This window comes from Chaetodon trifascialis, chromosome 15 (assembly GCF_039877785.1).
Source record: "Chaetodon trifascialis isolate fChaTrf1 chromosome 15, fChaTrf1.hap1, whole genome shotgun sequence".
NCBI classification, from domain to species: Eukaryota; Metazoa; Chordata; class Actinopteri; order Chaetodontiformes; family Chaetodontidae; genus Chaetodon; species Chaetodon trifascialis.
Genome location: NC_092070.1, coordinates 14,738,729 through 14,753,804, shown reverse-complemented (window position 1 = coordinate 14,753,804; position 15,076 = coordinate 14,738,729). Strand labels below are relative to the sequence as shown.

At 43.3% G+C, this 15,076-nt stretch overlaps 1 protein-coding gene across 2 annotated transcripts in view; it reads right to left on the bottom strand.

The window, feature by feature from the left end:
- The window catches only part of prkcab (protein kinase C, alpha, b), a 98,314-nt gene that overhangs the window by 16,548 nt on the left and 66,690 nt on the right, over nucleotides 1-15,076 (bottom strand). For both annotated transcript variants that reach the window (XM_070982050.1, XM_070982051.1), the window contains exons 4-7: nucleotides 13,280-13,391; nucleotides 10,794-10,922; nucleotides 1,453-1,609; nucleotides 1,177-1,311 (exon numbers count right to left, since the gene is read on the bottom strand). In XM_070982050.1, the coding sequence (XP_070838151.1) occupies nucleotides 1,177-1,311; nucleotides 1,453-1,609; nucleotides 10,794-10,922; nucleotides 13,280-13,391 (533 nt within the window). The remainder of the gene's footprint in view (nucleotides 1-1,176; nucleotides 1,312-1,452; nucleotides 1,610-10,793; nucleotides 10,923-13,279; nucleotides 13,392-15,076) is intronic.

Here is a 15,076-nt window from a genome sequence, read left to right as displayed (position 1 = left end):
GAGCCTAAGGCTGCAGTCCATCAGGCTTGGTTTAGGCTAGGCGGTAGCAGGTATGCTAACATAGAAGAGTGACTTTAACATCTCTGTGAGTGTGTGTTTATCAGTATGAGACAAAGCAGGCGGACACAGACAGAGAGATGAGGAAATGACGCCAGCAGGTGCTGTTTGTCAGCGTCAAGGGAGTTGGCTTCGGCCAGCAGTGTTTATATCTGCGTTAAGCTGTTGGACAGTTACGGGACATGCACGAAGACAGGCTCTTTCTTAGGTGGCACGGTGGAACAGGGTTAACACTGTCCCCTCACAGCTAGAAGGTCCCGGGTCCCGGCTGGGGGCGTGTCTTCCACCATGCCTTGGGTGCCTGCTGCCCAAGAAAAGGGGACTTTCTGTGTGGAGTTTGCATGTTATCCTCGTGTTCACCTGGGGTTTCCTCCTTAAAAAACCCCCACTAAAAACATGCAAGAAGATCACCACCTGACCAATGGTGACGATAGAGGAACTGGCCCACCTGGTCTGTCGTGGAGGAAGGACTGATCAAGGATGGGTCAAACACGGAGGAGAATTTCACATAAGCACGGCATTTGCAGTTCCCCCCCAACTCTGCATGTTATGTTGTTGTGACTAATAAAGGATGTCTTCTTTCTGTACATGCTGTTGAAAGCCATCATTTAATTACTGTAAACGTTTGCTTGAAAACTTTTTTTCATGTTTAAAGGACCGATTGTTAGCTGAGTTAAAAGAATTTGACCTTCAATCCTTTGTACATAAATGTGAGACGTCTTCACCGACCTGTATAGAAAAAGAACTGGTCACACACAATGACAGCTTCTAGTTTCTCTGAACAGCTGCTTATAAAGACTCATTTTCATCATCATGTTTTGCTTTGCAGCATGTTTTTTTAGTGACTATACTTCGTTACTTTTACTACAGTCTTATGTGTTATGTATATAGCTCTTTTGACATGTACTCAGGCCACCCTCGAATGAGAGATCTCAATCTGGATGGGACCTACCTGATCGTTACTCAGTTTATTCTACCATGAAACTGGTAGACTGGTTGTTACAGTGGAACTTTACTTCCCTGCCAAATATACTCAGCTGTATAAAAGTAGCATATAATGTAATTCTGGATGTGACGACTTCCTCACTCCAGAATAAATACAAGTGAAAGATCACTGACCATCCACAGTTGGGCGCTTTGATCAGCTCGGACACTCCAAAAGACATGGAGCCCATGAAGTCGTTCCGGGTGGTTCGGTCCCAGTCCCACACCTCAATGGACAGACGGCGGTCCTTGTCTGATGCTTTCAGCTTACTGAATTTGTGCACAAGGGGAAAAAGAAGCGATATGTGATGACAGAGGTCCTTATTCTATTTCCTCGGATTGTTTATCTATAAAATACTCTAAAATGACCATTCTTGTTATTTATCAGGAGTCACAAACACACAGACTCACAAGGTGAAGGACTCGTTCCAGCAGGGGTTGAGGGAGGAACGGATGGTCCTGGTCTTCTGTTTGGTCTCATTCTTTGGATCTGGGGTGAGTTTGAGTTTAACATAGGGGTCTGACAGACCATTTGGATCCATCGGAATCAGGTTTCTGGCTTCACCCACTAGAAAAAGGAAGAGAGACAGAAAGAGACAATGTAGTCCTGTTAGTGTGCGTGTTTGAGCCCCGAGCCAGATCCATGACTCCACACTGACTCAAGGGTTAAAATGGACAGCATGAGTCACTGCAAGTCACTCCAAGGCCGAACAGCAAATGATCTGAACTTTAGTCCAAGCAAAATTGCCTCTCTGTACACCACATGTGGACTTAATCTCACAGTCAGTTGTAAGTTGATTTTTAAACCAAACCGGCAAAAAAAATTACAGCAAAGGATGCATGAGAACAAAAAGCTGGATGGCGGTCAGCAGTACACCTGGGCACCAAAACATGATCATTCGTTTTCCTTGAACAAATCAAAATGTCCCTGTAGCAGAGAGCATTTGGCAGGTAATCGCCAGTACTGTAGTCTTATCTATTTATTCTTTCAACAGATATATTGAGTTACATCTTAATTTTTTCCAATTTTCATGCAAAGTTTTGAAATTCAGTAGCGTCAGTAGTGATTGAAATTCATGTGCAATTTGCTGTAAAACATGCAAAGCCCTGCAGGCAGAGAGAGAGAGACAGACAGACTCAGAGTCAGTGTTTCTGTCCTCAGTTACTCAGCTAATGGCTCATCAAATCAGACACCACACGCTCCGCTAACAGGTGCTGCGATGCAAAACATACTCTCAAGATTCCCTTGAACTTGACAGTGTGAAGCAGCACCAACTGGATTATGAGACTGGTGGGTGTGAGGCCGCACGCGAATGTAAAATCAACAAAAACAAGAAATACTACTCGCCTAAAAGTCTGTCTAACACCTCCTGTTGTAAAAGGAGTACATACGAGGCAGGTGATGATAAACCACCCTCTCCTCGGTGGAGGCAGTGGACAGTTTTCTTGTAGCGTACTCTCTTGCTGTCATTCGTGCACATGGTTAGGTAATAGGTGAGGAGATGATGTGAGGGAGGCGTGACGTTTCCCTGTGTGATAACTGACAAGTGGAAAAAAAGGAGTGCTGTTACATAGCAACAGGAGTAGGGGGACGGGGCGGCATGAGCACGCCACCTTCACCATGGCGACAAAATCTACTGTAAGTGGTCAATGGGCCGACTCCGGCGCAGCCCCAGTTCGCAACACCGTGTGATAATGGACAGTAAATGTCAGCTATGGGACAGTCACAGCATGAGGAAAGAAAGAGAGAAAGAAAGGCAGAGAAAATAAACCTTTCTGACAGCGAGGACACGAACACACAGCAAAACTATAACGGACGGAAAACAGAGACAGGATCACACCGATCCTATAAGACGCTGTTTACCAGCGTCAGCCTCCCCACTCTGCATATTTCAATGCAATCAGACACAGTGCAGGAGAAGAAGGCTGTAATCTGAGTGTTTCAGACAGTCAGTGTGAACTTTCACACGAGGACACATTCGCTGAGATTCTTCATTAAAACAGCGGTAATGTATTTTCGCTCCAAAGCATAAATATTCCAGGGCTGAGCACAAAGCGTAGGCAAAACATTAGAAAAGGCAATGTCATTTAGAGTCACCGCAGCTGGTTTAGTTCTGTCTTTGTGGGATTTAATCAGATCTATTTGACATTTAGCTGTTTGATCTGCTGGATGTGACAGTGATGTTTGTGAGGCAACAAGCTTTAAAGGGACAAGAGAAAAAACAGCATTTAGTTGATAATCATTTTACTGTTTTAGTAAATTTTAACAATTATATTTCCTGTTTTTTAGGTTTTGGTCTCTTGGTCTGACAAATTCACACATTCAGATTTTGAATGTGTCATCTTAGGCTTTTACTGTTTTCTGTCAATTTACACAAGAAATCAATCAAAATAAAGAAATCAAGATACAACACACCAGATTAATGAATAAAATAATCATTAGTTGCTGTCCTGTTCTGGATTTTCTGCTTTTTTATTTTAGGTCTGTGGAAGCTACTTTAACAAAAACTGTCCAAAAAAGAGTAAATGCCGTCTTCTGTCAGAAGAAAAATAGGTTCTAATTCATCATCTTCATCACTGGCTGCACAGAAAAGCAAGAAGAAGAGAAAAAATGGGTGAAAATCATACATTTATGGCAGAAACATTATTGAAAATATTAGTTTTATGCTTTAAACTTAACTCAAGCGAGATTAAAGACATGGAAAAAAACTCCTTGAATGAAACAAATATAACAGGATTTCTATCACAAAGTTAAAAAACATGAACAGAAGAAAAACATTTCTTGTTGACTTCACAGTTTTCCATGCTGGTCCAGTCTCATGCAGCAGAGGGCAGTGCAGGTCTCTGAGTTGCAGCTCTGACAGAAAAAAGCCACTTCCAGGAGCTTTTACCTTGTTCATGAATGTGATGCTTCAACCTCATAGTTCACTCCTTATCCAACACAAATTCTCAGCTACAGTCACCCTCCCTGTCTCTTTGTCTCTCTCTCTCTCTCTTTCAGTCTTTTGCTCACCCACAAGCCCACACACACACACACACACACACACACACACACACACACACACACACACACACAGTTACACATATTCACACACAATAAAAATATGAGGAGCAGAAGGAAAATCTCAGCATCCCACGTTGACATCTAAATCCTCCCCTCTGCTGGCAGCATTAAAGGCATCAGTGACTTCCATGGCAACGCTGGCGCCAAACGACGCCAAAGCAACTTCAACAAGCCTGTAAACGCACTAATGAGGTACACGCACAGACAAGCACACACATGTGGAAAAACAGATGACGATGCATGGGCATTTCGCGTCACAGGGGTGTGTGTGCAACTTACATACACAGTAACTGTATTTGTGCACATGTGCAGGCTCTCTCAGTCACACACACACACACACACACACACACACACACACACACACACGCACACACACACACACACACACACACACACACGCACGCACGCGCCCCTACACACACACGCACACACACGCATGCACACACATGTTGTGTTTATATCACTTGTGGGGACATTACATAGACTTACATTCATTTCCTGGAGCCTTACCCTAACCCTAACCCTAACCATAACCACTATCTGCCTTTTCCTAACCCTGTACCTAATCTAACCTTACCTAAACTGTAACCCTATCCCCAGTCTGCACCCTAAAATTTAATGATTTACATTGAGGGGACCTGCATTTTGTCCCCATAAGGGAGGTCAGTCCCTACAATGTGACTGTGTAAACAGATTTTTGTCCCCACAACGTGATAAATACCTGGTCACACACACACACACACACACACACACACACACACACACACACACACACACACACACACACACACACACACACACACACACACACACACACACACACACAATGAAACATCATCATCAGCAGTGATCAAGGACCATCTCTGCTGTCTGTTGTTGCTTAGATACAACAGGAGCTGCTTGCCTTCTGCATCCTCCCCTCCCCTCGCTCCTTATGAGGTAGTTACTAATAAAATTACAGTGTGTGTGTGTTTTGTGTTTACCACTTGTTTGGGGTAAAGCAGACATGATACGGACAGAAAAGCAGATTATGTGCCCGTTCACTCGATTAGGGACTTCACCAACGCATTATCACTGCTTCACAGAAGAAGCAGAACTATCCCCGTGCATCCGCTCTGCGACCACCGTGCAACCATCCTGCAGTGCAGAAGCGAAATGCTCTGCTTGTACAAAAGTACCGACGCAAACTCAAGAGGAAAGCGCAGCGACACTTTCAGAACCTGGATCCTTTGTAGAGATAATGAATGGCAAAGTTCAAGTCCTTTCTTCTGTAAAATAAAGATATCTAAAATAATGTCTCGAAAGAGCGGAGTGAGAGAGTCGTTCCCTCAACTGAGGTATAAACACTGTGAAGCAGACAAAGAAAATGAAATGCTATCATTATCTTCTGTATCCGAACCCAATATGTGCTTAATAAAAATATGCCATGGCTGAAAATTACATCTCATTTGGATCCCGGGGCGGGTGCGTGTGGGGCTGCGGTGGGCCGACAGTGTAATCTCCAGAAAAGGCTTTGAAATTCAAATGTGTTGTTGCATAACAATGCCATGTGCAACCAATGGATGCCTGATAATCTGGGGGAAAGCTGCACGGCCAAACGGGCGCTGGATGGATCCCTGCAGCGCACTGCCAGGGATCTGGATGCAGACGTCAAACACACACGAAGTGGAGGGAGAAAGAGGAGAAAATGACCTGAAGATTTCTATTTCTGTGTGGGGCTGTTTTAAGGAAGAGCAATTAGGAAGTTCAACAAAGTGCCGGGCTTTCGAAGGAAATTATACTCTTCAGTGAGACATGCATGGTGCGCTGCTTTTTTTTTTTTTTTTTCTAATTCTGCCAAACTCCTAAAACAAAATTCATTGAGCTCTTTTCAGGAGTGTTTGTTTTGGTCTTTTTCCAGTGAGACTGTTGGATCATGAGATCTGCTAAGTCGACAGCCAAAAGCACAACAATATTCAGAAACAATATCCTGTACTGTATATGGAAACAAGAGGCATTTCTTCAGCTGAGATGAGTTGGTAACACTTTAGTCTTTGAGAAACCTTTAGCCAGAGACATGTAGCTCTTTTAGTGTTGATATCAAGTTTGTAAAAGCCCTTTCATAGGGTTCCTGTTGAGCAGGACACATTAAAAATTCAATCAGGGACAGTGTTTCCAATCAACTCATGAAGCTAATGTTAGCTTCATGAGCTAGCTTGCTGCAGCTGTTGTCTTTTCAGTCGACAAAATCAGCTGTTGCCAGCTAGAAATGTGAAGCCTGCTTCTGTCCACATGGAAGAAATGAAGGAAGTCTTGTTTCAAATACTAATACTAATCTTTGCAATTGTAAAACTACCACTGTTAGCCCTGTAAATGGCTTATCTGTCCTAAATATGAAACGATACATGTCTACTCAGGTTTTTTTCATTTATATAACTCAATATGTTCATTCTTCACAGCAGCTTAAAACTACCTTTGAGTGAATTACAGACATGTATTGTATATAATGATAACAAATGCTACATGATTAAAATGAACTATTGAACTAATTTATGGGATAAAAATCATACGCAGACACTATTATGCATTTCTTTGTACACCATACTGATGGTGCTGTGAGTTGTGTACTGGAGGGAAAAATGTATTCTTGTTTAACTGTGCTTCAAACCTGACGGGAGCATGTCAGTCGACGGCAATCTCACCCCGAGTAAACCTCTGTGTGCTCGCTTTGGCCCGATCCTCAGATGCCCTATGAGTGTGCGTGTGTTTGTATCCATCTAGGCAGGTCATAGAGGGACATTTGCATGTTTACATTTCCTTGAAACTCCAGAATAAACCTCTTCTCATGCCTGCAGGTTATTTATGTCACGTTTGCCTGAAGAGGCGTCCATGAGGAAGAGGGGTAAGAGAAGGATAAAGGAGGTAATCAGTGGGGAAAAAAGGAAAGATACAGACTAACGTACCAAACAAGGTAGAAGAAGAGGAGGAGACGTTAGTGCCAGAAGGGTGAGGACAAGTCACTAAACTGAGCAATGTTTCAGCTTGGAAATGAGAGGATGATAGAAAAGGGGGCAGATGTTGATGTCTCACTGAAGGAAGAAAAAGAACGTGACTGAATGGACACGAGGTCGACAAGTATGGAGGGAAAATGGATGACGAAAGCAGGGGGAGACATTCTGAGGTCTCCTACTGTAGGAACAGGTGGGAGAAGATAACAGGAAATGTCAATATTGGAAGAAGGGATGGAGAGGAGAGATAGAAGGGAAAGGTGGGATATGGAGAGAGAGAGAGAGACTGGGAGATGTGTCTGTTTTCTTTGCTGGAAAGATTTAATCAAGTTCACATCAGTGCGGTGAACCACAAAAGCCCGACACTTGTCTGCGGGAGCCAGAGGGGAGCCGGAGAACAAGCTGAGGCTCCACTGTTCAGACCACTGCCATTAGAAGAAAGAAAAAAACATCTTAAGCTCAACAAACCTCTGCAGAACACACACCTCCTCTGCCTCCTCTCCCCCCCCCGTACCGTTCTCAGTATTGATCTTTATCTTTGTTTCTTCCTCATGCATGCTGTCAATCACAGTGCTTTGTCTCAGCTGGGCCGCCATTATCATTATTTCACTTCTGCCTTTCTATCCTTTAAATCAAATCCTTGGAATGTATTTAACACCTTTTGAGAGCGTTTCATTCACATCGCCGTGAAGTCCGTAAAGACTCCACGTCCTTTTTTGGATACTGGACAATTTGCACATTCCCTGCATTTTAAAACAGATGCGGTAATAACAATATTTTTAGACTAACAGCAGAACAAACTATTATGTGTAATATGAAAAGTGATGAACACTGACATAATTACCACCTCCCTCCGCAGCTCATTGTTTTAGCTTTTCTTGCCCCCATGTTACCGCTTTGATTCAGCCTCACGTGTCTCATCATCATTGTTTAAAACAGCAGGCGTGTGATAAAAGCTTAGTATGACATCTGCCCTGCACCAAATGACAGACAGGTAACGTTAGCGACTAGCTGCTGAACATAATGGAGCATCTAGTGGCTCAAGAACAACACATTTCCATGACGAGTTGGTGGAGACCAAAAAGAGAGCTAACTGGGACTCGGCAGGTGGAGGAAGCACAATGCAGCTTTGACATTATGCAATGAATGAGTGAGCATTATATAAGCATCAGTGCTGAAATCATTAGTCAATCGACTGATTAGCTGGACGACACAATAATTGACTCAACTTTTGGCTGTGATGCAGTTTTTACATTTTTGGTGAAATGACACACTGAAAAATACTTGTTGCAGCTCTGATGAAGACAGCTAGAGCGGCCATATGATGGTGATGAACAGACACAGAAGTCAGTCACCACATATGCCAGTAGCAGGTGCTGCAGAACATACTGTTCTACGTTTACTTGAAGTTGACAGTGTGAGGCGGCAGCAACACTTTCATAAACACTGGTACACTGGTGGGTGTTTTGATGTGTGTATGCATAAAATGAAGGACAACAGCACATCAATTTAACATGGTAACAGCCCTCTCTCCCACTCTCTCCATGAATGTTAGCCATGCAGTTCAGTTTCAGTTGTGTCCATTCAGCCTAGTCTGAAAAGACCATGTCAATGACACCCTCGCTGTCATCCCGCTTAATATTCTGCCTTATTTCCTCGTTCTCGCTGATGGCGGTCATCACATCAAAGACCTTGTTCAGCACTAAAACAGACAAAGGAGCTGGATGTCGTGTACAGCAGGGCATATCAGAAGACTGCAACATAATGAAGTGAAAAGCAATACAAACACAGCAAACAAATGATGTAAGACTACTGTGAATATAACCTCCTCTCCTTCTGTATTTCTGTCCATCCGGAGGACCATAAACAAACAAACACACACATTTTTATGAAAGCAATATTTCCAAGTCAATCACATCTGCCACTCTTCCTGCTGTAGCTGCAGGTTATTCCTGTCTGATCCCCACTGAGTTAAAAACACGTTATTGGCCTCAGCTCTCATATGCCCTGACCACCACTGTCTCACCAGGTGTGTGCATGTGTGTGTGAGACAGAGAGAGAGAGAGAGGTTGTGGAAGTGACCCAGCAGTCATTTCTCTTCCTGCCAAAGGGGTTTTAACACTGGAGAGTTGTCCACTCCAGGTGCTGCTCTTGACTGACAGGACAATTTGGAGGTGTTGAGCAAACACACGCGGGTTATGACGGCAGCCCTGACTTCATTTTTACTGCTGACGCAGGTGCATGCTGCTCTGTAAGTGAACAAGTGCAGTTATAGTTTGAGTTTAATTCATATGAGGCTGTAGATATCTGCTTGGTTTTGCTCCTTTTTGCATTTATTTCTTGGACAGCCGTCCTTGTCGCTGCAACTTGACCTCACTGATGTATAAACAATGGAAGCAAATTCAGTCAGTGGAAGGTTGTTTACTGCTTTTGGCTGAAAGAAAATGTGTCATGCTACATATGTCATCTGCCATTAATGAAATCACTTGAACGCAGCGTCGCAAATGAGAGGTTAATGCCAGTTTGACCTCTTACTTTTGCTAAAGGAGCACTGTGTAATTGCAGAATATAGTAGAAATGGAATATATTATTTATAATGTGGTTTCATTGGTGTATGAGTACCTGAAAATAAGAACTGTTGTGTTTTCATTACCTTGGAATGAGTTCTTTATATTTATAGAGGGAGCGGGTCCTCTTCCAACAAGGTCTTCGTCCTTGTATACAAAGTCCTTAATGGGTTAGGACCGAGCTACACTGCTACCTCCCTTTTTCAATATTTGCCTTCCAGAAAACTGCTATCGTCTGCTGCTGGTTTATTGGGGGTTCCCAGCAACAGCCAAAAGGAAATCTGGGATGCAGCCTGAATCTCTGGAAAGCTCAATTTAGCCTTTAGCCTTGACTTTCCTGATACAGGCTTGAAACTTTGGCACTTATGCACTGCTGCTCTTCTTTTGAAAAGTTATATTTTATCTTCCATCTTATGCATTCTCATTATTCTATTGTCGTACTTATTCTATCGCGTTTTTACTATTATCAAGTGGGTTTTATTCTGCCTCTTATTTTACATTATTTTTATATTGCTCTTTTTTATGTGAAGCACTTAGCGCAAGTGATTGCTTTGTAAAGCACTTTGAGCTTTCTTCTACGAAAAATGCTATAGAAATAAAGTTTACTATTATTATTCAAGTCCGCTGTGCTGCACCACCACGTTTCTACAGTCGCCCTGAATGGACAAACCAAACACTGGCTCTAGAGAGGATGTTTTACATTTTTGATGAGTTTCATGAACTCCATAGGTTGCTACATGCTTGGTAAGTGAGGGTTGATGTGAGGTATATTCAGTTGGTCTCTGGTCTCTGTTAAGGAAATTAACATGCTCAGGATGGTAAAGGTGCATGTTGAGAAACATGCTCAAACATTGTTCTTCAGTGTCCTTTCAATGCCCCCTGAGTGAGTGACCACATGAGGCAAGTATCTGGCTACACGCAGAATAGACACATTTCTCTGAGCAGTTCATTAACACCAGTCCAAGCCACCCAAAGCAGACGAAATATGTGAAAACCCAAAGATTTCTTTCAATGTCCTGAAAATCAACCACTCACAGTCACATCAGGGAGCCTCTTTCTCACGTCTCTCTGAGACTGAGAAGCCTCAAGGGCTGCACGACACAAGACCACACTCTGACTGAGAAAGAGACCAACCTGTGACGTGTAGCCTGTCCAAGCTGACCTCGATCTTCAGGAAGAGGCGACCCCGACGCTCCGTGTGGTCCGTCCCACACAGGCTTGGCACGTTGACCACACACTGCTTGTGCACGTTCATGTCGCAGGCTAGAAAGACACAGAAAGACTCCTGATGTTAACAGTGAAATGCACCTTTTTTCGTACTGCATTTCAGGGTGAATCATGCATATAAAGGCAGGACTGAATAGGATAAGTGTGGTTGATTGCACATGACACTGAATTTAAAAAGCTTCATGCAGCGTGTGATATACTTCTGGGTGGAAAATGCTCTGCCTTTGAAGAAAATGTGCAAACAGAGTTGGTGTGGTGGTGAAAAGAACCTTGAATTAACATTTATTTTACAGATATTGTAATGACAGCAGACAAAGTAAGCACAAAATAACGTTTTGCTTCTGCCCCTCTGTTCATTCTTTAAAAACAAATCTATTTTTTAAGTAAATTTTCTCTGTATGAAATCTTAATATCTCCATCAGCAATTACCATGTAAAAACCAACAAGAGAGTATGTTTATAATATATAAATAGAGATGAAATAATTGGAAATTGCATGAGATGGAACTAAAAAGAAAACCAAACTGGAGTATGGAAGTAACTTATGCTGCTGGTGGAGGCAGCACATGAGAGAAATCACATAGCGAGGGTTATTTAGTACAAAGTGATTGCAAACGAAATCAATTTCAGCTTTATTCGAGTTGTTTGCAACCTTGAGGGATGCAAAATGTGGATTTTGCAGCAACCGCAGGCCAATATGACGACATACTGCTTCAGATAACATTCAGTTCATTATGACCGATGATTTGCTCACCTCTGTTTCTGGACTGCAGCCAACTTGCTAACATAAGAGACGTCTGCAGCTCTCTCAGATTTAAGCCAAAAGGAACCTGATAAATCAGTTTTATTCTCAAGTTTGTCAGTGGGAGACAAAAATATGTCACTTAAGTCTAAAATTTTAGCACTTTGATAAAGACCAGCCCTGGTTTTTAATCTCTTGGAAGCTTTCCACTGGGCTTCTCACAACGCACTGAAGTAAACTCCTGGACTCCCTGTTGTTTTCCTTTTGGGCCTGCGAACAGATGCACGCAAGGCTGCAGACCCAACGTGGCAAAAAAAAAAATTGTAAAGAAATGCCTATTTTAGAAGAGTAAAAGCTGTTATCAAAATAGCCAACGCATTTCTCAAAGGTGCTGTTTTAGCACTTAAACATCAATAAGTAATCAGCACATGAACTTAGAAATGATATAATCACTGTGAGCGGATGAGATCACATCCAGTGGACCAGCAGTGTCAGCTGAATGATGGTACAAAAAGGCAGGAAAGTTTTGTTTATTCAGTGTAAATAGAGTTACTTTGCATGGACACTGCAGTGAAATGACAAGGGACAAGGAATTTAAAGGCTCTACTAACTAAAGAGCAGAAGGGTTGATGGAAGCTGTGGTCTTAGTTTTGATAAACATTCCACCTTAACATTACTGGACTGACAAAGAGGTTAATTAGCCTTTATATAGCCTTTAATTCCGAAATGCATTTGAGCTATTTTGCTTGTGGGTCTGTCTTGGGGTCTCACACACATACACACACTTTGACAAAGCAAAACAGATGAGAGACCAGAGGGGAGAGAGGACATTTGTTCTCCCTCGTTTCCTCCCCCGTCCCTTACTGCCCTCTAACTTTCCCTCCAACGTCCTCCTCCTTTTGTCCCCTCTCTGTTTCCTTTCCTCCTCCATCAAACCATCCATCTCTCCTGCTCTCCCCCCCTTCCTCACTCCACTCGGCAGGCTTGTCAGGCTAATATGCTGGGAGGAGACAAGGAGAGACGAGAGACGGGGGAAGCGTCTTGTAATGGTGATGGCCTCCCCGCATCAATTTGTTCTGGTGTGCTCCCATTACCATCTGCGATGAGGCTGCCACCAGAGACCCACAGATGGATGGACAGAGTAAGAGGAGGAGAGAGGGAGGGAAGGTGATGGATGGAGACGACGTGGAGGCATAAAGGAGGTACAGTGAGGGAAGGAGCAGGGGCATGAGGGGCAAAATGTAAAGGAAAATGACAAGAGAGGAAAAAGAGGGGCAAGGATGTGTGGGAGTAAAGAGAGAGAACAACTGATAAGGCGAAGAGGAAAGAAGTGGGAGGAAAGGGAGAATAAAAATGATAAAAAATACAGCACAGTTTGGGGTCGTACATGCAGAGAAAGAAGGGAAGAGTTAATAGAGGAGTGTGGGTGGAAAGAATGGGAGCGCGGAGAGGACCCAGCAGGGCGGGACAGTCAATTCTGCCTGGGCTGCAGATGAGGCTGAGTGTAGTACAGTACCAGTCTATTCCCATCTGTTCTCATTAAGGCCGGCTCTACTGCGGGACGGAAACCAGCACAGCATATTCTACACACAGGTGCGCACGCACACACACACACACACACACACACACACACAGCCAGGGTGTGTACTCACTGTCACATTTCATCCCTTGGTGGATGAGACCATACAGCAGCGAACCACAGTGGTCACAGAAGGTGGGACTGCCGTACGAGTGGATCTTGAACTTGTGCTTGCTTCTGGGGTCCTGCGCAAAACAGAGAGAGAGATGGGAAATATTAGACATCAGTAGTCTGATGGAGGATGGCCTTACTGTCATTTCAGAACGGCTGAGGCTGCATGTCATTAGTTTTGCAGGTTAAGTTCAGGTTAAGGGATCAACAAAATGTTCAGAACTCATCCTGAGATGAGCCTGAATCACTCAACCTGAGGGTCTGCATAAAGTGCAATGCCAATCCATCAGGTAGCTGTTGACACATTTCAGTCCAGGGCAAAGTCCAGGTCTTTCCTCTATAACATCATTCTGCATTAGTTTATATGTGCTGTCCAGGAAATTGTAGAAAAAGTTCCTAAACATATCAAATGTGTTTCTAAAGCAATGGGAGAAGCTTTTTCTCCCACTGCTGCACTCCACAGTGGGCTGTGCCAAATGTCATTTCTTTTGCATTTGAAGCTACTACTGAGGTCTTCAAATGAAGCTTGGAACGTGTGTCACTATTTCAATTTGAATAAAGTGATTTGGATGAAATGAGTTAATCCTTTTTTATGAAATCAACTTCCTTTATTCAATAGAACTTTTCAGTTTCCTCACAATAAATAGACATACAGCAGATCCATGTATGTATGTACTCAGAGCTCTGATACAGCGCCTCTCTCTGTCCGTAGACGCCACCCTGTAGTCCCGCCCGCAGCACTGTGATTGGTTACACATGACAAGTAACAGCCTATCAACACTGAACACAGACTAGAGCCGCTCTGTTGAGCGAGCGTGTAGCTGAAGCTGCAATAAACATCCAAATCTTATGATCTGTTGAATGTTAGAAAAGAAGCTTTGAACTATTCGGTGCAGCCTCATTAGATTGTGTTGCCTCTAACAAGCGAAATACAATTCCTTTACTTCTTGAGTCCACAAAGGCCTCAGATAAACATTCAGAGGGCAGAATTTGAAGTTAAGAGCAAACTCTTGGGGCTGAACTGTGATGTTACAAGAGAACAAACGTCGGGGAAAAGAAATGCTCGATCATAACTTAAGAGCCTTTGCAACATTTCTGTTGAAGGGAATCCAATCTTCCAACATTTGTTCATCACTCTCCTGCTTCATGTCTCCCCGCACATTACTGGATTAAATGACGACAAACAGCATCCAAACAGATCCAATTTTTTTTTGCCTCATTAACGCACTAAACCTCAGTTCACTTTCATTTCTGTGTGCTGTAGTTGAGTTTTAGCTGCGTGATCTGCGACTCACACGATGAATAATCTGCATCGTACCATTGGTGGACAACACTGACGCAGAGAAGAAAGAAAGCAAGAAAGAAAGAGGGATCCAGATGGAACGGAAATGTCAGGCTGTTACCAGTGCGTGGGAATGTGCAAGGTTCGAGTGTTTTCGAGCTTGGTGTCAGTTCTCTCCATCTTGTTATCCTGGAAGCCTTCCCAGCATCCTCCCCGTTTCAGTCTTCAAATGTTATGAAGGCACAAATACACACCGTACAGTGGTCGTGTGGTGCCAGGAGCAGCACTACTGAGCAACTGTTTATCTTGGCCTGAACATCTGGCACTGAGGCTGAGTAAAAATCAAGCTAATGAGCAACTGGGGATTGATGCTCTGATACGTTTCCAAGAAATCTAATGCAATTGAACAGAAACTGGATAACATTACAAAAAACACAATTGCATGCTTTCTTGCACACATGCAGTATCCCTGTATGG